This window comes from Myotis nattereri (genome assembly GCF_964212035.1).
Source record: "Myotis nattereri genome assembly, chromosome: 14".
Classification (NCBI taxonomy): domain Eukaryota; kingdom Metazoa; phylum Chordata; class Mammalia; order Chiroptera; family Vespertilionidae; genus Myotis; species Myotis nattereri.
In genome coordinates, this window is record NC_138089.1 from 45,806,621 (window position 1) to 45,829,138 (window position 22,518).

Sequence of the window (22,518 nt, forward strand, 5' to 3'; positions counted from 1 at the left end):
TGACCCTCATAAGCAACTCTAACCTTCTGCACCTGGGTTTTCAGAGTCACTGTCATCAGCTCTCTTTGACAGCCAAAATAGAACCCCAGTGATGTAATCCTCCGCTTTAAAAAGAGGAAAGGCAAGGCCTCCATGTGTCCCAGCCTTAGGATAGTGACAAAGGTAAATGGCTTAAAAAAAAAAAAAAAAAAAAAAAAAACAGTCTCCCCACACCCCACGTATAACCCACTGCTAGACCATGAAGAAGAGTGGAGGGAGGAAACACACAGGTCTGTGGAAAACATCAACTAGGTCGCTCCTAGCATAAGATAGGAGCAATCACAAGAACTTTTCACAAACAGTATAAAGAAAGAGCAGTGAAATCAGGAAACCAACCCCAAAACACTTGTTTATACCCAGAAATAAAGTATATTCAAGAGACAGAAAAAAAAAATCACTAGCAAAAATCTAATATAGGTAATAAAGTTCAAATCCAAGATTTAGAATTTTAAAAAGATTATACCAAATTTATAGATCATAATCTAAGCCTTTTTAATCAATTATATAAGAATTCTTGAACATAAATAAAAAAGCAGGAAGGAGAAGGAATTCAGATATAGTGATAGTATTTAAATATTACTGATACTTAAGTGTGCCATATTAATAAAGTGAATGCTTCATTTTTATTTCAATCATTTCTACAGATAATTCTGTCATGTTCAAAAACATTTTAGAAAGACATCTTAAAAATAAACAAATAACAATATTCTTTTTAAATAACAAAAAAGAAAAGAAAATGGCCTGTGTAATTATCTGGAAAAAATATTTCTCTTTCCCCAAATGCTAATTGTAGAATGCTGTTAGAAGTGTTAGAAAAAATTGGATGCCATAACTTATCTCACCATTCCTTTCAAGCAAGTGAGGGTCAGAATGTTTCTTGCCTATATCTGCAAAAGATCGCACAAGGGGAATCCGACTGGTGAATCTTTTCTCATTCTGATGATGATGTCTCTTCAGAAGGGCTTCTCTGACATTCTCTCTAATGGACTCATCCAACTGGCCAGAGGCTATCATGTTGTCCAATACCATATCTATTCAAAGAAAAAATAAACAAATAAATAAATAAACACTTGAATGACTATAGCATGGAATAAACTGTAAGTGAAACCATACTAAGAAAATGAGATTCTTACATAGCTCTGGAAAGCATTATTCTTTTCTTGTACTGAATAATGTATGCATCAAGATAAATATGAACATTATCCAACAAAAATGAACAAATTACATAGAGACCCTGATTTTAATAAGTACTATTATTTATAAAGAGGCCACTGTTACACACTAATAGCCTCCCTATAGTTGAAAGTACTTTCCTGAGAAGAATATAATAAATTCTATTAAACTGAATATTCAATAATATTGGCTTCCTAAGAAATGAAGGTATTTTATTGCGTCGCCTCATACTTTTCCCCAAAACTGTAGATGAATATCTTAACTCATTCATTCATTCAGTCATTAACTATTTACTGAGTACCTATTATGTGTTGGAAATACAGCAGTCAGCTAAACAGATTAAGTTTTTGCTCTCACTCTTGTAGAGGTATAGCGACAATGAGCAAATAGATAAAATATCATGAAGTAATAAGTTCTAGGAAGATGAATATATTAGGCTATAAGGAGGGTGCAGGGGATGGGGAGATGGATGGTGATGCCATTTTATAAATTACTGTGGTAATTGGACTAATTTTTAATTTGAATGGCTACAGCAAGGCCTAAAAATTCTACTTTATTTCCCTTATTTAAAAACCTCTAATTTCAGCACAACTTAAATATAAAAGTATCAATCTGCTATAACCTGCTATTTCATCTAGAGTGCCTGCTCGCATATCCAGCATGACTGTTCCATTTAGGATGCAACTTCTTAGTTCAAAAAGACTGTGCAAAGAGAGAGTTGCCACATAGGGTTTACTCCACCGGTCACCACCATCTTCAACATCCTCTTCAAATTTCAGCCATCTGAAATGGATAATATATAAAAATATTTTATAAATAATGATGATCTCATTGGCCTATTTTAGTATGTTAAACGTAAACTTGTTCTTTTAAAGAGAAACAAGGATCACATCACCACCACCAGAACAAAATTCGCTTACAAACACATTTCTACAAATTAGGCTAATGGTCTACAATATCTATTGGTCACAAGTTATCTTTGCAGTTCCTCCTACTGAGACCCAGTGCTGACTACCTGGCAGTTTCTTTCCATTCGTACTCTTCGCCATCTCGGTAGTACAGCTCGTCCATCTCCGTGAAGAGGTCATGCGGGATGTGCTCCTCATCATCATCCTCCGTCCCGAGGATGAACTGGACTCGCTGGGACGGAGTGTCTTAACAAAATAAGAATTTAAATACATTCAACAGTGTTCTCCATTCAAAGATTAAATTCAGTTTTGAAAGGGAAATCCTATGGTTATAAATAAATGAACTCCAAAAAAAAAAAATAAAAATAAGAGTACACAGAAAATTCACATCACACATGAAAAAGAAAAAATATGTTAAAAATAAACAAGACTAATCGTGTAACTAACTGATGTAAAAACAAATTAACTGACGTAAAAACAAACAAATGAAAAGAAGCAACATCCAAAACCCTGGAAAATGCTATGCTCAAAGACAGGACTTTCCCCTCACAAAAATATGTGGAAATGTTAAATAAAATAGAACATTAAAAAGTATATAATTAATATGTAGCTAAGTTCAAGAGTGAAAAAAAGAAAATTTCCAAGTTCCAAAAAATATGAGAAAACCCAAACTACAGGTATATAGAAATCAACTTTTCCTACTATCATGGAGGAGCCAAACTCTGTCAGCTGAGGTTAGGGAGGCAGGACAGTCACGATAAGAAACAAATACCCGACGCATGGCATCTGAATTTAAACTATGCGGTATAGTATCCCCAAATAGAGAAATGTGCATAAATTCTAGTCTAGGACAGTTGAAACAAACTATCAAACAACAACAAGCAATAATCAAAAACAAATTCAAATTCTGCTGAACATAAGAGATGAGCTCAAATTCAAAATATACACTGAAGTAAACATTCACACACTTGTAGATGCAACAAACAGGTATCAGAACAGATTAAAGAGTAAATCAGAGGGAATTATAAAAGGAAAAGGCAGATCTGAGGAAATCAGACAGAATGCATCAATGAAAAATAAGATGAAAAACACAAAAGGTTAAGAGATGCAGAGAACAGAATAAGAAAGTTGAAAGGGAAAAACTCCAGAAAGAGGGCAATATAAACAATAGGGGAAAGGCAACCAAAGAGCTCATCTAACTTGCTTATCCTCTCTCAGAGCTCAGAGACCTGTGCTGCCTATTGTCCAATGTCTGAAAATTACCATTTCATATAGTTTACCCATTTTCCTGTTTAAAATGGGAGGGCAAATCCAATTAGTCCTGTTATTCCATCGCTTCTAGAAGCCAAAGTCCTCTATAATCCCTTTTTAGAGAGTGGGGAAAAGAATGAAGGGACTTCATTCACAGCAATTTCTAGGATACACATTGGCAGTTGAAACCAAAATAAACCAACCTCAGTCGCATAAAACTTTTCTAGGGATAGTTATCCCATTAAAAAGTCACAAATATGTCCTACGCCAAATTTATTTTCAAGCCACTGTATTTAGACTTCAAATATCATAACTTAGCTTCAACCATCAAATCACCCACCCAAGTGAACAGATAAACATACTTACTCACAGTTAAGTAAATAGCATTTCTATAAAAATATTGTGTGCCTTTTTATTCAGTATGAATTAGACACATACTGATCCACTCACAGAACAGCCTAACATGTCCTAAACTGAATAGATACATGACATGGAACAGCAAAATACTTCTAAATTACTTTCCATCATCGAACTTCACTAGTGATCTGTTTCCTTTGCTAGCTGTATGACCTTCGTTAGCTACATGACCTCTTAAGTATTTCATTAGTTTCTTTCAATGCAGGCTGTCAAGCCCACCTTTTTGCCTCTCTAAGCTAAAGTTTCTCCACCTATACAATGAAAACAGTAATACCCATCCCTTAAAAAATACAGAGAAGAGTAAATAAAAAAGCGTATGCCAAGGGCTCGGTGCAATGCTTAGCACAGAACTGGCAATTAATATTTTACTAGGCCATCAGTATTTTCTTCCTTATGTTCATATGGTAGCTGTATTATACACAGTAATTCTGTGTCGATAGGGATGCAACTCACAGAGCTTTGCTGGAAGACACACACACTAGTGTAAAGAGGGCCATGTGGGCCCCTGTTGTCTTAAAAAACCACTGCCAACTAAGGGCAACTGACCATTCCCACCTCTCAGGACCACTTAAATCATCACCAACGATATTTATTATCAGGTAACACTCTCTTTCCTCTATTATACGCCTTTTTCTTCTGATTTTCTCTGCCTATTGGTACTTCTATGTTTCTCTACTTTTCAAACAAAAATCCCATCCTCCCATAAACCATATTATCAAATCAGAGCACTCTTTTTTGCTTAAATAATCAAGTAATCCAGCTTAGTGGACAAGATCTTCTGGCCAAAATGTTTAAAAATGAAATAAAATATTCAATTTCTTTCAGGAGCCTGAAAATTCCAGATATTTGGTCATTGCTCATGTAAATAATAAAATATGTAATAGAAAAAGATAAATAAAACCCTACTAAATTGAAGTGTCAGTGCCAAAACTCAACTTTCACAATTCCAAGGCTGGAATACAATGAAAACAAAGCCCCCTACTTTTCTCATTTACCCCAAGTAGACCTTAACCTATAAACTAAATGTTTTTCTTGTAGAAAATAATACTTACTTCAATTAATACCCTTCAATGCATATAATGTGTCTAAATTATTGCAGACACACAATTTTTAAAAGAAAACATTCAATTAAAAAAAAAAATCTTTCCAGGAAAGAACTGTTTTCTTTTACCATAAGAAGGAGATTCCCGTCCATCTTCTTTATCTGATTCTTTATCTTTTCTTCTCCGGTGGTGATGCTTGTGTCCACGATGCTTATGACGTCGACGACTCTCTTTACTAAATGGGACGTGAACACCAATATATACAGCTCGGTGACCTAGCAAATTGTTCAAAAACGTATTACTGGTTTTCCAAGAAAAAAAAGTGACATGTATAAAAGTATACCAAATGTACTATGATAAAAGAGAATTGCATATAAGTTCACATAATTTAAAAAGCCAGTCTCCTATTTCTTCTCTTATTTTACAGAGCACTACACATTTATGAACAACCCTAGTCAGTAGAAGTCCTTAAGATATGCTTTAATGATAATTAAATACTCTATAAAAAATATTTACAAATAGATATTCATAAATATTTACTAATTTCCTAAAAGTTTTGAAAATCTCAAGTCAGCAAGGTCCAAATTAGTGAGGGTTACATTAAAAGTAAATGGTCCAAATACTCCAATTAAAGGGTAGAAATTATCTGACTGAGAAACAAAGCAATACAACAGTATGGTTATCATCTAGTTTAAGAACAGAAAAAGCTGCTGTTGATGTTGCAATATCCTGAGTTTGTATTCTGACCAACAGACTGGTTATGAAAGGCAATCTCTGCTCTTGTCTACTAAATAAAACTGAATCATGGAGCTAGACAGTAGCAGCACTGTAAACTACTAAGAAGCATTAATTTGATTTCTTAAAGAGTTTTCATGAGGTTCCTACCTAAGCTGTGTTGAAGAATAGGGATCATGGACTACAAGTGTGCAACCAGGTAAAAACCATCGGCACAGTGCTGCTTTTTGCTTTCATAATCAAAACATATAAATAAACAAATAAACGAACAAACAAACAAGCATCTCCCAGTACCCACTACTCTCCCTAGTTTTGGTAAGTACAAAAGAACTGTAGAAATCAAATATCAATTATTTGAAAACATTTCACCAGAAAATCCCAAACTTAAAAACCAATTATAAAGTGCTTTTTTTGGAATGATGGGAAACCTCTGGAATTAGAGAGTTGTGACGGTTGCACAACATAGTGAATATAATAAAAAAAAATGAATTATCCACTTTAAAATGGTGAATCTTGAGTGAAATATAGCTCACGAAAAGTGGGGGGAAAAAACAACTGTAACAAAATTCAGTAATCTTACAATTTCATCTTAGTGAAACTATCTTCTTCTGAACACCAAAAAAAAGTGGAAATTAAGGAGTCAGTTTCTCATTGCTACACACTGGGAATTACAAAGTTGTTACCCCAATTAGTACTAACGGGTTTTGCACACAAGCCCTGATGCACCAAGACAAAAATAAATTGTATGAGTTAGCAATTTAGAAATAAATAAGTGACTTATTTATGAGTTTGCAATTTAGATAAAATTAAAAAAAAAACATGCTAGAATCCAAAGATTGAAAGCTCAAGCCTTATATTTTTTTTATTATTATTACCCGAGTGTTCTATGCTATAGTTTTCTCTCAGTTTTCTTTCACTTTTGCTTTTCATCAAAGCCCTATTTAGTCAAACTCTGAGATAAACTTAATCTCTCCCTCAAACTTGATACTGAAATTTAAATATATACAAAGTTAAGGGGCCTTGGGGTAACTGAGGGAGGCCAAGAAACACAGTAAAATGCCTCTTTTCATATTCGAGGTCACAAATATTTGAGGTGTGACATTAAATGGTAAATGATGGGTTAAATGTATCGCCATACACTTAAATTAGTAACATTACTGCTAAAAATTTTAATGTTGGTAGTCCCTGCAATTCACAGAGTCTAACCATAACCTTCTAGGTAACAGGTTCTTTCTGAAAGCCCTAGTAAGTCTAGACTTTAAAAGTTGGAATTTAAGAGACAGGGTATTGTTTTTTCCATTTCAGAAGGTAAATGTAGAGAACACTTGTGTCTCTTTCCATGTCCTTAATGACCCCAAGTGACACCAGCTTTCACAGAAGAGTTTAACTTAACAATGTGTCCTCAAAAAGACCCAAAGATAAGTCTACCAACACATTTGCCATGAACACCACCTGAACTAAGTGTTCAAGGTTAACATTACCAACAAGAAGTCATGTTAATATCCTATGTCCACAGATAGGATACACTGAGAAGAGTTCATTACTTCTGTGGTGTGTTCCCCAAACATCCGTAATCTTGGTCTATTCCTTTGATAACATTAGACAAACCCAAACTTCCAGACATTCTACAAAGTGTCTAACTACTACTCTCCAAAAAAGTCAAGGTCATGAAAAACAAGGAAGACGGAGAATTGTTACAGATTAGATGAGACTAAGGAGACACGACAATTAAATGCATTATTGGATCCTAAACTGTTCAACTAGAGCCTGGGACAGAAAGAGGACATCAGTGGAAAAACTGGTGAAATCTGAATAAAATCTATAATTTAGTTAATAGCTTTATACCAGTGTTAATTCCTTCATTCTCATAAACTTGTGCTGGTTACGTAAAATGTTAACAGAAAAAGCTGGGCGAAGGATACACAGGAACACTCTGTACCGTCTTTGCAACTCTTCTGTAAATCTAAATTTATTTCAAAAGAAAATTCTAAAAAAAGAAAGGAAACCACTTCTTTCTGTTTGGGGAAGAAAGATTGGCAAATAATTCATTTGCTCCACAATTCTATGCTGAGATTACAGCATTTTAAAAGGCTGATGTAACAAACCTATAAAATGAACATTTAGATGACAACTAGGGATGATTGTGGCTTTTATTAGGCTGGTACTCTAGTTTGCTCTTAATACAAATTACCCAACCTGCTAGAAATGAAAAAGTGTTAACTGATTTTGTAACGGTGGCATTTCAGTTTTCCAAGTTAAATAATGGCAACCATTAATGAAGTTTGTGTTATATAACCTATGTTATGCCAATACTTCCAACAAAGAGTAAATAAATAATCATGGAATGTTCTATTTGCGGATATGAGTGTTTGCTGAATTAATCTTTAAATTATATTAAGAAAATATAATTGAACACCCCTCTCAGTGTATGCTCTACCTGACAACACCAACAAAAAATACTTCAACAAATAGTAGGTAAAAAACTCAAAGAACAGTAACATTCATTAGTAATTAACCCTGCTAAGCGTAAGTGTTTGTAAACAACCTTACTTTCTAGTTCTTCTTTTTCAAACTTGGTGTTCACAGTTGAGCTGGTTTTGCCGAGATCCACAACAGCTTCTTCATCAGGACCCTAAAAAGAAATTATTTTCATTGGCTCAAGAATCGTTATATAGTGAGGACCTACTACTGGGTGCATTGTTGGAGACAGCCAAAAAGCGTGTAAGGTTGCCTTCCTATCGAAGGACTGAATTCTTATTACAGCTAACTTCATTCTTTGTAAAGTGTGCTTACAGGCTTTTCTTTGTAATCCACAGAAGACCATTCAAAAATCTCATGGTAAGAAGTGAGACAACGAAGACTTTTAATTGGTATTCTATGGACGTTACTAAGTAACTGGTACATACATTCGCTTCCACAGAAAGACCCTCCAGATCAGAAATTAAAGAAAATCTAGGGTGAGGGACCCTTAGATATCAATACAGAATGCTTTATTTTTGTTCTTTGTACTTTGGCCCTCTGATTAAAGGGAAACACTTAACTGAGCTATAATAGACTGGATTATAGTTAAACATAAAATTGTCAAAAACGTGTCTATAGACCTAGCATGTAGTACCACTGACAAATTAACCAAGAGCCAATCAAAGTTATAAGCACTTTTTATTGATACAAAGGAAAAACCATGCCAAAATTAAATACCCTAACAGTGGTCGGCGAACTGCGGCTCACGAGCCACATGCGGCTCTTTGGCCCCTTGAGTGTGGCTTTTCCACAGAATACCGACTTCTGCGCATGGGCCACGAAGTTTCAATCGCACTGTACGTGCACGCCTGCACGTGTTATTTTGTGGAAGAGCCACACTCAAGGGGTCAAAGAGCCGCATGTGGCTTGCGAGCCGCAGTTTGCCGACCACTGCCCTAGGACATTCTAGCTTTACGCTTGTGAAAGTCTACCTTCCTAATTTTGTTCCCTTCTCCAGTTCAACAAAGACTAAATATATTTATTATAAAATACTGCATAGATTTTTAAAATAATAAAATTTCAAGTTTAACTTCCCTTCCCAACTTCTAACTTCACTTTCAAAGGAGCATTATAATCACCAGTAACTATTATGTAATTATTATGCACAAGATTCTGTGCCACAGATAGAGTCAGATGCACAAATTCCCTTCCCGTAAGGTCTTCAACTTCAGCTATAGTTCGCTCTGGACCCTTGCCCAGCATGGGTCCGCTGAAGCCAGGCAAGGAAAAATTCAACTTGCTGACCTTTAACCTTGCAGGTTATGAAGCCCAAACCTCCTCCACACGGTGTCCCCACATGCACCCAGACTGGAAGGGCAAGGCTGACAAGGAGGTCACCTGACCACTGCCGTTCCTTGGGAAAGTCTATTCCATTTTATGTGACAAAGACTAGAGGGCAGTGTCCCAGAAGCAGAGAACAGTGGACAAGGGTGCTGATGTCCTCAGCCACCCCCAGGACTGGGAGACATATTGGAGGAGGACAACCATGCTTTTAAAAGATACACAAAGGTTCTGAGGAAGGGCTGGCTGATATTATACAGGCCAATCTGAACTTCACGGGTGGCATGGATCAGCACACGAAGTTGGTGCTGGGTGTGCAGTGCACAGAGGACCCCAGAACGTGGAGCCTCATTCAGCAAGCCATTCCCACCAGAGGGGCCCCACCCCATAATGCCTCTGTCAAAGAATCCCAGTGAAGATGATGGTCCAGTGAAGATGATGGCCCAGGGAAAGGATGGCCCGGGAAGAGGCTGAAGAACTAGAAATGAGCTGGAAGGGGCTGGGGCTTTGGGAAGGAGTAGAGGACCTGAAACCAGTCATTCAGAGTGGGCAAAAGGATGGGCAACAGGAAATGGGCAGGGCAATGTTCTGGCTCAGATGGAAGCAAAGTCCAATAAATCTTCCAAAGCAGGAAAAGGGGAAAAACAGCTTTCAAGAAGGAAAAGAAATAGTCTAATTTTTTCTCTTAGAAGGTCATATGCCTCTATTGGTACTTTAGAAGGCAACAGAGATGACTGGAGATGAGAGAATCCTATATAATAAAAGGCCAATGACCATAACAGTGTAACAACCGAAACGACTGAAGACCAGTTGCTATGAGGTGCACTGACCACCTCTCGGCCCCTCCCTCCAGCCCTCAGGCTCACTATGAGGTGCATTGACCACCTCTCGGTCCCTCCCCCCAGCCCGCAGGCTCCTATTGCGTGATGGCCAGCGGGGAACCATTCCCCACGCGGAACCTGGGTGGTGTCAGAAGCGGGGCGGGACTGGGGACTGGCAAATGGGCAGAAGATGGCCCTGATCGCAGGCTAGGCCTAGAGACCCTACCTGGGCACGATTTCATGCATTGGACCTAACATTAATTACATTGTTAATTGCCCGTTGAACACCATTCTTCTAGAATGAAGTTACTTTTTCGTCCATCCAATTATAGTATTTCTTTAATTTAGCAAGACAAACTTTCAACCATTCCCGTTTTCTTTGTGATTCCTCTTACTGTCCAGCATCTCCTTAGCACTCAGAAGAGACCAAAGTGATACACAGCATAGTCAGCTTCTTACCACTCACTGGAGAACCAGTTTGTTTTAGAAAGGATCAAACAAGAGGCTGAGTAAATGATCTTTTAAAGTCTCTTCCAACTTTGGGTCTAAAGTATTGTACTTTTGCGTATAGCTTTTTTTCAGTGTATACAAACTAGATTCATATACAATCGTTCCTTGCTATCCAAACTCTCAGTACCCATTCTATCTTTAAACTCAGGAACTGAATCATTTTGATTACTTTTAAATAAATTCCCTGCTATCCAAACTCTCACTATTTGCTACCCAAAACTCAGAACCAGACTCAGTATATTAGGGAACGCAAATCTCTTGATGTCCACACTTACTTTTTGAAGGTTACATATCCAACTATAGAATCAAATACATTTGGATATCAAGTGGTACTTGTATATGACTCAAAAGGATTGGTGCTCAACTTAATATAGGAAACACAGAGTAAGAAAATGACTTGCTATGGCTCCATGGAAGTAGGAAGCAGGCTGTATAGACCATGTGACATTTTCATATAAAGACAGACAAAGGTATGTGGGTTAATCAAATTGCCTTATGGCAATCCTATGCCCTTAGAAAGGAGGAAAGGCTAAGACAGGAAATAAACAAAATACCCACAGAAAAGTACAAGAATGGACAATTAATAATTACCATTGACTAAGTGTGTAATACTCTAAAAATTTTCCTTAGCATTCCTCTAATGACGTGATACCATTTAGCCCCTAAACATGCACAGGTACAAAAGGTCAAAGGTTGTATTGTCTGAAGAGACAGCATGCTGTGTATTTTAGAAGGGATTAACTGCTCCCATTCTAAACTTTCACGCAGCAAGAACAATTGCCAAGATAGGATGCAAAACAATGTACTTCTCTCTCGCCCCTAAACAACAACAAAACCTTTTATTTCTATGCAGATATACTTACAGGCTTAGATGTACTGACAACACTGATCAGTTAACACTTAAAAATAGCTTAAATTGAGCCATCTCACAATATTTACTTATTTAGAACGAACACTCTAAACATCTATCATTAAAAAAAATACTTCCAATACATATAAGAAGTGGAATGTGAAAGTGAAAAGGAGACACATCCTCTCATGGTCTTCCCAGCCTGCTCCCATTAGACACTCTCTGTAAAGCCTGAAGTAAGTCATTCAACTGAAAGCCAAGTGAGATAGCACTACACTTATTGTTCGGTTCTCAATGAGAATGTTTCCATGTGTAACTTGTAGAACAAACAAAATTGGACCGGGAGAAAATATCTCCATTCTAAGTGAAAGAAGCCAAACAGAAAAAGACAAGTACCATATGATTTCACTCATATGTGGAATTTAATGAACTGAACTACCAAGCAAAATAGAGACAGACTCCTAGAGAGCAGGCAGATAGCTCTGGTGAGGGTTGGGAGTGGGGGAATTGAGCAAAAAAATTTTTTAAAAGAGAGAGAATTCATGGACATGGATAAAAGTGTGGTGATTGCAGGCAGGGGATGGAGGTAGAAGAGGGCATAAAAGGGATAAATAATGATGGAAAAAATTATATATTTGTGTGTGTATGTGTGTGTGTTGTCTATACACACACGTACACGCATATATATATATATATATATATATATATATATATATAAAATTTTTAAAAATTTACAACACTGTAAAAAAGGGGGGAGGGGAGAAGCATCTGCATTTCTCCCGTCTCTTAAGCATTTTATCCCGCTCTTCCATGACTGTCCAATATGAATCAGAAAGGCAGCCTGCGATAAATGCAAATACTAAGTAGGCCACACAAATTGGGTATCTTGACATTTTACAAACAATTCAACAAAGCATGTGGGGTGCATAACACTTTATATTGAAGATCTCTTGGTTGAAACCACGGATATTTTAAGGGGGCAAGACATTTCTGAAACAAATATACTGCATGTTAAATACTCTCATTTTAAAGTAGAATGCTCTGAGCCATATTTCTAAATATAGAGTATGTTATACACTACATAGAGTATATTTTTGGTTTTTAAAAGTATTATAAACAAAATTATAGGTAATATAAAACATTTGGAAGGCTAAATATCAAACTGCTGTCACTCTGATGATTAGGAAAGCAGTAGGAAATATCAGAGATAGGCAATCATGTAGTGTTTTTTTGTTACATGTTTTTACTTTTAATATTTTTAAAATACATTCAAACTTAACCTAATAGGCCAGTTATTTTTAAATCTGCATCTAGAAAAAAAACAAAACTCTACCTCATTTTTGAACTCCAGGAATATAGTGGAAAACTAAAAATAGCAAAGGCAAAGAGCAACCCTTGACATCAAAATATTTTGACACAGTCAGTGGTTATAAAATAAAACAAAGCCACAGGCACTGGGAAAACTCAAATGCACGAAAGAATGAAAAGGCACCTAAAGTTTATCAACGCAAGATTGATCACACTTATCCTAACCAAATTATGTTATCCTTGGTTTTAAATTTCTACTTAAAAAAATCAGGTAATCATTCGGATACAACTGCTCTATAACAGTGATGGCGAACTTATGACACGCGTGTCAGAGGTGACACGCGAACTCATTTTTTTGGTTGATTTTTTCTTTGTTAAATGGCATTTAAATATATAAAACAAATATCAAAAATAGAAATCTTTGTTTTACTATGGTTGCAAATATCAAAAAATTTCTATATGTGACACGGCACCAGAGTTAAGTTAGGGTTTTTCAAAATGTTGACACACTGAGCTCAAAAGGTTCGCCATCACTGCTCTATAACAAAGAAGACAACAGATCAGAGAATTATCCAGAGGTGATGTGATCATAAATAAAGTTTAAATTCTCTGTATGCGAAACAGCACATGTTCAAGGTTATTTATTGCAGCTTGTACCAGGGAAAGACCGGGAACAATCCAAGGACCCCTTCCCTTCATAGAGGAAATGACCACCCAATGGAATACCAAGCTACTGAACAAAACAAGGACACTCCCCATGAACTGGCATAAAAAACATACCTGTGAACTATTACAAAGTGAAATACACACAATGCGGAGAACCACAAATACAAAAGCATGCTACTTTTTATGGAAGAAAGTCCCCAGAATAGGGATATTTCAATTTGCATAATGAAACAATGGAAGGACATTAAAAAATAGTAAAACTAGACTTGTGGCAGTAGAGGTAGACTCCTGATTGGTTATTTTTTTATAGTGCTTTGATTTCTTTTAACCAAGTAAATACAGAGGTAGACTTAAGTATGAAATCTTTTGAAAGCCACCTCACCCATCTCTCTTGGTCTAACTACAAATAAGAGTGTACCACCGCCTGAAAGGACTGCGGGATGAGATACTATGTGAAAGTGTCAGGTACTAAGTACAGAAGCCACAGAGGATGCCCACATTTTTATTTAATCTGAATAAAAGTTATTCCATGTTTCTATAAGAATGTTTTCTCATCTACCATATAACTTTAAATCTAGATCAGAAAAGTCTGATAAGTAAAAAAAAACCATTAATTACCTAATTAAGACTGATATGATGACTTAAAATGTATCCCAAATCAGCATTATGATTGTATAAGAGAATTATCCATAGGAAATACACACATAACCATCTAGGATGGAATGCCAAGATGCTGCAATTAACTTTCATAAGGACCTAAAACTCTATTACTTAAAGAGATTTTATGATTTATTAAATTTAGACACACCTAGAGAGCTTGTTAAAACTCAGCTTCCATTGTCTGGCACAAGAGATGCTGGTTCAGGGGTTAAGGTGGAGCCCAACCATCTGCATTTCTAATAACCTCTATGTGATTTTGGTGCACACCAAAGTTTGAACATATCCTTGGATTATGTTACAGACGTGAGTCCCACCTATTTAAATTTCTCTTTGAGGCTGCTTCAGGTCTTCTTGGGACCACTCCCACCTCATTTACACTGCTTCAACCCTTCAGAAAATAAAATGTACATTCTAATTCACAAGAAAATACTGTAAAGTTACTACACACTTTCACTGATACAAACAATCCCAAATCTATAATTAGTGTTCTAAAAGTTTATTTGTAGGTCAGACTATTTTACCCAAGATGCCTAAGGACAGTCTATCAAAGTATATACACTTAACAATGTAGTACCCTCAAAATACAAGTTTTCTCCAAATAACCCTAATTCCCAACCCAGTCTCCACCGACCACCAAGAGTTGAACTTAAATATTAGAAAGCTTTAAATTGATGGGTAAAGAGCTTAAGAGTAAGGCAAATACTCTTTTCTAATCCAGTTAATGGGAGAAATCATCAGTGACTACTGTTTCCTGAAATGAAAAGCCAAAGAATTATATTCATAGTTCCTAAAGAACTCACTTGCCATTTTTGTATCCACACATTAACTCTAAAATAAGCTGAAGAGATGTAAAAGGTATATGGGAAATTATTGCAAATTTTAAATTTAGGCAATCATGTCATTCCCACAGAAAAACATTAAAAGCCTTGTGAAAAAGTTTGTCACCAGACAGAATGGGATCTAGATCAATTCAGACATTGGGACAAAAAGCTTTCGAAAAAATTCTTAAATACCATGGTTAAAACTAAAGACAACTTAAAAGTTAAGAATGTTTCAAAGGTAAAAGATAAAGAAATTGAAGAACAGAAGAGCAGATAATTCAAAGAGGTACAAGGCATAAAAACTGGCAATAGCCAAGATTGTTAGTGACACACTTTATTGTCTCATGCTTCATCACAAGACACAAGAGTCGTGGACAATGGAAAGCTTCAGCAGGGTTCTACCTGAAACTATAAATCGCAAATATCTATTACACTATTTCTCTGAGGAGATGCATGTATCCAAGTTCTAACTCAGTACACACACACACACACACACACACACACACACCAAAAAAAACATACAGGAATACTTATTTTAGGGTTATCAAGTATGTATGTTTGTTAACAAAAATGAAGATAAAATCTATTTTCAAAATAGGCTTTCTTACAAAGCTGTCTCAAGTTTATTAGTAATTAAAATGTATAAAAAAGCCCAGGCATTCCCCACAAAAAGGAAAAAACACACACACAAAGATCTAGTAAATGTTTTTCAGAAAAAGAAGGTCCAGTAGGTGTCCTATCAAGATACCCCATCTTCAGCCAGCACAGGGTTACTGGTAGCTTGGTATTTTTAGGGTTCTGCTACATTTTTCTACTGAAATCCAACAGGAAGCAACCAGGAAATCCCTCAACAATATGGTCTGTTTGCCTATTCTTCCCCTGGATAATAACCCTGTTTCCCATGAGTTCGATGGATCATGAAAAGAAGTCTCATGTCCTTAAAGACTAGCTATTAAGGAAGTCATCCATTCATTCAACAAATATTTACTGAGTGCATACTATGTACCAAGCTTTATTCCAGGTATTGAGAATACATTCATGAATGAAAAGCTCTGATATAGCCAAAACCGGTTTGGCTCAGTGGATAGAGCATCGGCTTGCGGACTGAAAGGTCCCAGGTTCGATTCTGGTCAAGGGCATGTACCTGGGTTGCGGGCACATCCCCAGTGGGAGATGTGCAGGAGGCAGCTGATCCATGTTTCTCTCTCATCGATGTTTCTAACTCTCTATCCCTCTCCCTTCCTCTCTGTAAAAAATCAATAAAATATATTTTTTTTAAAAAAAGAAAAGCTCTGATATAATCAAATGTCCAGTTTATAATTTAATTTGCAGGTAAGATGTGGCTCCCCATGATAAGAAATCCAGATATAAATGAATTCTCCTTTCCATTCCTAATAAATAAATGAGACCTCACAAACTCATAGGTGTAGACAGGTTCTACTTTTCCGGTTCAGCTTTCTCATTTTATATAGTATACAGAGATCTCTCTATATAGACAGACATGCACAGATACATAACAGAAGTGGGCCCATGCGTGCACGCATGTGCACACACACATGTACACACACACGTACAGCTTAAGTGACTTGCTTAAGACCACACTGTTTAGTTGGTGAAAGAACTAAAATTAAAATCCAGGTCTCTAGAGTCCCAGTTACATGAGTTCTTTAACACTAGACAATAAAACCAGGGTCACTGTAATACAGCTGAGAACACACAGTAACTTTATTACAGTATTCATTAAAATTTGTAATTACCTATTTATGTAAGCACTTCCTTAACTGCATCCCAGTCTGAACAGTAAGTTCCAAGAAAGGAAGTATGTTTGTTTTGCTCACCACTGAATCTTCAGCATCAAGGAGGCCCTGGCCCTTAGTAAGGTCTCTAATAAATACGGTTCAGTGTTTTAAAAGACAAGACACTCAGCTAAAAATTTATACTGGATCCACTTAAGGACTCCTTATAAATAACATTAAAGCCCAAACATAGAAAGGCACTATTTTTAAATTTAATAAAATCAGTTTATTTTTTACAAAAGCCCAGCATCAACGAATAATAAAATCAAAATTCAAATCACAAGTGAGAATTCCTAGCAAAATCAAACAAACTTTGTTCTATTCCTGAATCAAATTTTATATCAACATAGTGCATTTTACTAATTCTTCACACAGTCATTTATCTTGCCTGAAAAGCAAAGTCTATAATTTGTATTTTCTTGGTAAAATGTACAAAAAATGATACTTTAGCATTCTAAAGGAATATTAGGGAGGAAAGTATTAAAAGTGTATTTAACGATATACTCAGAAACCTAGTCTAATATCCTTTAAGACATGTGAGGTTTTAAAAAATCTATTAAAACAGCAGCAGAAGATCCCTATCAATTAATTTCTTCATTATATAAGACATATAGCTATAGCTCAAAAGTAACACCTCCCATAAATTAACATCTAGAGCAATTTTAGTTACAGAATACGTCAATTTCGCTTCAAACACACTTAGCCATTAGGACAGAGTGATTTATTTCCTAGTATCTTAGCCAAACAGTATTTTTAAAGCCTCACTCAAATAATATGAATTAATCAAAAACCTAATTTTACAGCATAATAAAGATGCTACAAACTTTGCTAACTTTATACAAGGATTTACTCTTTTCAGCAGATGACTTCCACAGCCAAGGACACAGAGGATGATACTATTCTAAGCCAGTGCTAATAAGCCTGACATTTCTTCAAGCTTCACTATTAAACTCTGAAAGAGTCAAACTTGTTTGTAAATAAAACACGAGATCATAACTAGGTACATACAGGTAACTTCTCCCGGCGAAATTTTTCCATAGTAATATATAAATGCCTTGTTTTTGATCATGTAATTCAGTAAGTCCCTTGAAGATTCCACAGACCGTGAGTACGTATCTGATTTAGGTCACTGTGCTTTGCACAGATGAACTCTTCTAAGTTGCTTTTATGGTACAGCCAATCGCTGTCTTCTGAGTTACCTAATCTTCCAAGCTAATAACTACAACTTAAATGGAGTCACAGCGTAAGAGACTTGGAAAGCAGCACACACATAAACCTTTCTGAACCATCAGTTCAAAAGACAGCACACCCTAAGGATGTATGGATGAATGGGTAGTGTGTGTATACATGTATAATTTAGGGTATATATATTTTCAACAACATAATCCACTAATGCTAGCCCTTTCACTTAATTTCAATTTCAGGAAAGATCCAAAGATGTTTTCATCTGAAGAGTTTTGCCTTTTTTATCATTACTGAATTTTACCAACTTATTGTAACTATATTAATAACAGAACTAATAAATCGTATTATGGTTTATAATAATCATTTTAACCAAAAGTTAAGTATTCAGATGGATAAAATCTAAAAGGGAAAAAGGAAATGAGCAGCACCCCTCCAACTTTTTAACTCAGTATCTCTTTACACTTTTTAAGATAATTATTGAAGACCCCCAAAGAGCCTTTGTTTATATGAGTTTAACATCAATATTTACCGTTGAAAGTAAAACTGAGAAAACTCCAAAATATTTAAATTCATTTTTAAAATTATATAGCCATTACATAATAACATAAATAACATTTTAATGAAAATAATCATTTTTCAAAAATAAAAACACTTAGAAGAATGACTTTAACATTTTCCCAAATTTCTAATATCTGACTTAATAGAAGACAATTGGATTCTTATATCTACTTCTGTAACCAATCTCATATGATTTGTTATTTGGTTGAATTATATATAAAAAAAAATCTAGGTTCACACAAATACTCTGTTGGAAAAGGGAGGGATGTTTTAATACTCTTTTCAGATAACTTGTGACTAATACTCTTTGAAACTTCACCAAATTCAACAAGTAGTCATTTCTTAAAGGTCAGTTTGCAAGGTGGAATCTGAAACCATTTCAAATGAATGTTTTGTACATTGTTATACTGAAACCCACTGGTCTAAAACTATTTCAACTAATTCAAGAAAAAACAATTTCCAACTATAGTTAATTAAAACAAAATTCTAACTGAACATGAATGAATAAAACGTCTACCAAATTCATATAATCCAAATTAAACTAAAAATATATCTTTGAATATACAAATTTGCTTCCTGAAACCATCACAGTCTAAATTTTAACAAAGCAAGTCAATGTACTTTCAACAGAAATTATCTATATCCCAAAAATAAAGTCTTACTACCAGCTAATCCTGTAGAATTCACTGAGAAATGCAACAGAAAAATAACAACATAAGAAATTTAAAACTGAAATAATGTACTAAACAGAAAAAAATACTTTGTGTTAATCTTCCACTGCTTTATGAGACAGTAGATACCAGGTCAAAGACACGCCACAGCCTTCAAATCCGAATTAGAAACCCCAATGATATCAACAGTTACAATAAAACATATAATTTATCATATTTTTAAACCTTCAGAGTTTCTATGATTTATACTTGGCAAATAAACATAAATCTGAAGAAACTAATAGAAAAGACATTTTTTTCACTGATTTTAAAAATTCTCAATGCATCAAGCCCAGAATAAAGAACATCTGCAAACAATCAAGTTCAATGCCAATTTCTACAATGACCTCCTGAAGTTTACCTCCTGTAGAAAATGTTGGCCTCCCCACTAGTATTTAAGAGCTTAACCTCCTGGTCATGTATATGTCTCACTCCCACTGGATTATAAAAACCCTGAGAAGAAGGATTTAGATAGGGGGAAAAAAGAAGGGAAAGAAGGAGGGGGAAAAAGAGGGAAAGAAGGGTAAGAGTCCCCAGGAGAAAAAAACGAATTAGGTGCATACAAATTTTTCATTTCCCAAATGGGAAAAAAGAAATGTTATTCTTCATCAAAATACAAAACATCCATTTCTCCAAAATTTTATCTGCTGTGACATTATTCTAGGCACCACTAAGCCAATATTCAAATAAAATTCTAAAAGTCAAGTTTTACAGTTTATGATCACATTTTTATGCTTTACAAAAGATAAAACATTATTTGAAAATATGTTTATATAAACATAAAGTACAGAAGGATATATAGATCAGTCTATGTTTCAACAAAGATCATGCTTCTCCAAAGACATTAAAGATCAACTGTGGCCCTAACTGGTTTGGCTCAATGGATAGAGCATCGGCCTGCGAACTCAAGGGTCCCAGGTTCGATTCAAGGGTCCCAGGTTCGATTCCGGTCAAGGGCATGTACCTTGGTTACAGGCACATACCCAATAGGGAGTGTGCTGGAGGCAGCTGATCAATGGTTCTCTCTCATCGATGTTCCTAACTCTCTATCCCTCTCCTTTCCTCTCTGTAAGAAATCAATAAAATATATTTAAAAAAAAAAAAGATCAACTGTGAATTTCAATCAGCTAAAAGGGGAGGAGGGGAGTCTAGAAATGTAAGTTAGGTGGAGAATTGTACAAGTATTAAAATGATTAAGAAAGCATATGGATGGACCTTGAGCATATCATGCTAAGTGAAATAAGATGGAAAAAGTAAAGAACCATATAATTTCACTCATATGTGGGATATAAAACTGAAAGCAACAAATGAATAAACAAGAAAAACAAACAAAAACTCATACACACAGACAACAGTATGGTGATTACCAGAGAAGGGGAGTGAGTGGGGCAGGGAGTAGTAAAGGGTAAAAGGGGTCAAATATATGGTAATGGAAGATGATCTGACTTTGTGAGTTGGGCACACACCACAACATGCAGATCATGTAGATAGAAATGTGCACTTAAAACCTATATAATCTTATTAACCAATGTCACCCCAATAAATGTAAAAAAATGTTAATTTAAAGTAAATATGGGGGGGAAAGAAAACATATGTAGTACCCAGTTAAGTTCCCTTTACAGATGTGAAGTCACTTTTTTAGTATAGAAGCGTAACGGAGGGTATAACTACTAACGATGTAGATGGTGCTGCTGACATAAAGGACCTAGAAATGCTTCTCTTAATTTAACAAAAATAGAGAGGGGGGTAGCAGTCAGTGCACTATTTTCTTAGCTAAGAGAAAACATGTTTTAAATTCTGTCATTTAAAACTGTTCCTTTTCTCAATTTTCTGAAACTCTTTAAAAAATAATGTGAGAAGAACAATGTCCTTTAATAATGATGGGCAAAGAAGTCAGTTCTATTTCTTACTACACAGACATGCATTGCTATGTGTAGAAACACAATACTTGACTATAGTGTTCAGATATTTTATTACGGTGAAAACTGAATTTGGGCAACCAATTCAGTTTTTACTACCTACTACTAATCTTCAACAATGTTTAAGATCGCCACCTGGTGGCTCTCATTAGGCATGTGGAATTGATCTCATGCAGTGCTCATGGCAAGAGGATACGTATCCCCTTAGGTATCTATTCTAGGCAAGAAAAATTCAGGGTTTGAAAACACTTTCCTGGCACCTGCTTTGACAAACCTGGGCATTTAATTAGATTCAGAAACATTTAAATATTAATAAGATAAATAACTATTATATAAATATTCCATTTATATATTAGATAGTTAGGAGATTGTAGAGCTATAGTTTTCATACAGGCATTTTGTATGTACCCCTGAATAATCAATGCTTACAATGAAGTAAATGAAAAGTCATTTTTTAAAGTTGTTTCACATTGTCCCTATATGCATTTCACCACAATGCAGTTATCTGGTTAACCTACTGAACTTCATAGACCAGCCTTGCTTAGAAGGATCCAGAGTATGGACTCTGTCAGACTGGCAGAAAAAGGAAGAGAAAATTGAAGCAAATGCAGATAGAAAATATGAGTGACTTCAAGTGTCACCTGACAAAGAAGCCATACCTCAGAAATGAGGAAGATGATTAGAGATCACTGTTCTCTAAGCTAGCTTTTCTTCCTCTTTCTGGTGTGGCTTTTCCTGGATTCCAGCAAAAAAAAAAACCTGTATGGTTACAATATATCTCTAACTATAGTGAGTTTAAATATATCTCTGACTCCAGATAAACAAAAGAACCCTGCGTGGAACATGCACAAAACTTATTCCATTTGTTTTTACTTCCTGTAGTAAAAACTGTCATTTATTAAATAGAAATAGTTTGAGGATTTAAGATTAAGATATTGTCAAATTTAACCACTCTGCAGGTAAACTGGCAGGGCTTTACCATTTACAACAAATGCTGTTGCCATTTACTCTTTGATACTAGTTCCTTTTTTTTAAAGATTCAATATAACATTTATCTTTCAAATAACCCAGATGCTAATGAAAATTAATTCATCAGGCAATTATCCTCATGCTCAGTAGCATATAGCCTAACTCTAAATACTTTTATTTTTTAATAATATTTTTATTGATTTCAGAGAGGAAGGAAAAGTGAGAAAGAGAAACATCCATGATCAAAGAGAAGCATGGATCGGTTGCCTCCTGCATGCCCCCTACTGGAGATCGAGCCCGCAAGCGGGCCTGTGCCCTTGACTGGAATCGAACTAGGGATCCTTCAGTCCACAGGCTGACGCTCCATCCACTGAGCCA

General features: G+C 35.5%; 1 protein-coding gene across 2 annotated transcripts in view; it reads right to left on the reverse strand.

The window, feature by feature from the left end:
• Positions 1 to 22,518, reverse strand: part of SLC4A7 (solute carrier family 4 member 7) — an 83,953-nt gene that overhangs the window by 41,623 nt on the left and 19,812 nt on the right. For both annotated transcript variants that reach the window (XM_081106183.1, XM_081106184.1), the window contains exons 2-6: positions 8,117 to 8,198; positions 4,960 to 5,106; positions 2,228 to 2,366; positions 1,835 to 1,995; positions 882 to 1,070 (exon numbers count right to left, since the gene is read on the reverse strand). In XM_081106183.1, the coding sequence (XP_080962309.1) occupies positions 882 to 1,070; positions 1,835 to 1,995; positions 2,228 to 2,366; positions 4,960 to 5,106; positions 8,117 to 8,198 (718 nt within the window). The remainder of the gene's footprint in view (positions 1 to 881; positions 1,071 to 1,834; positions 1,996 to 2,227; positions 2,367 to 4,959; positions 5,107 to 8,116; positions 8,199 to 22,518) is intronic.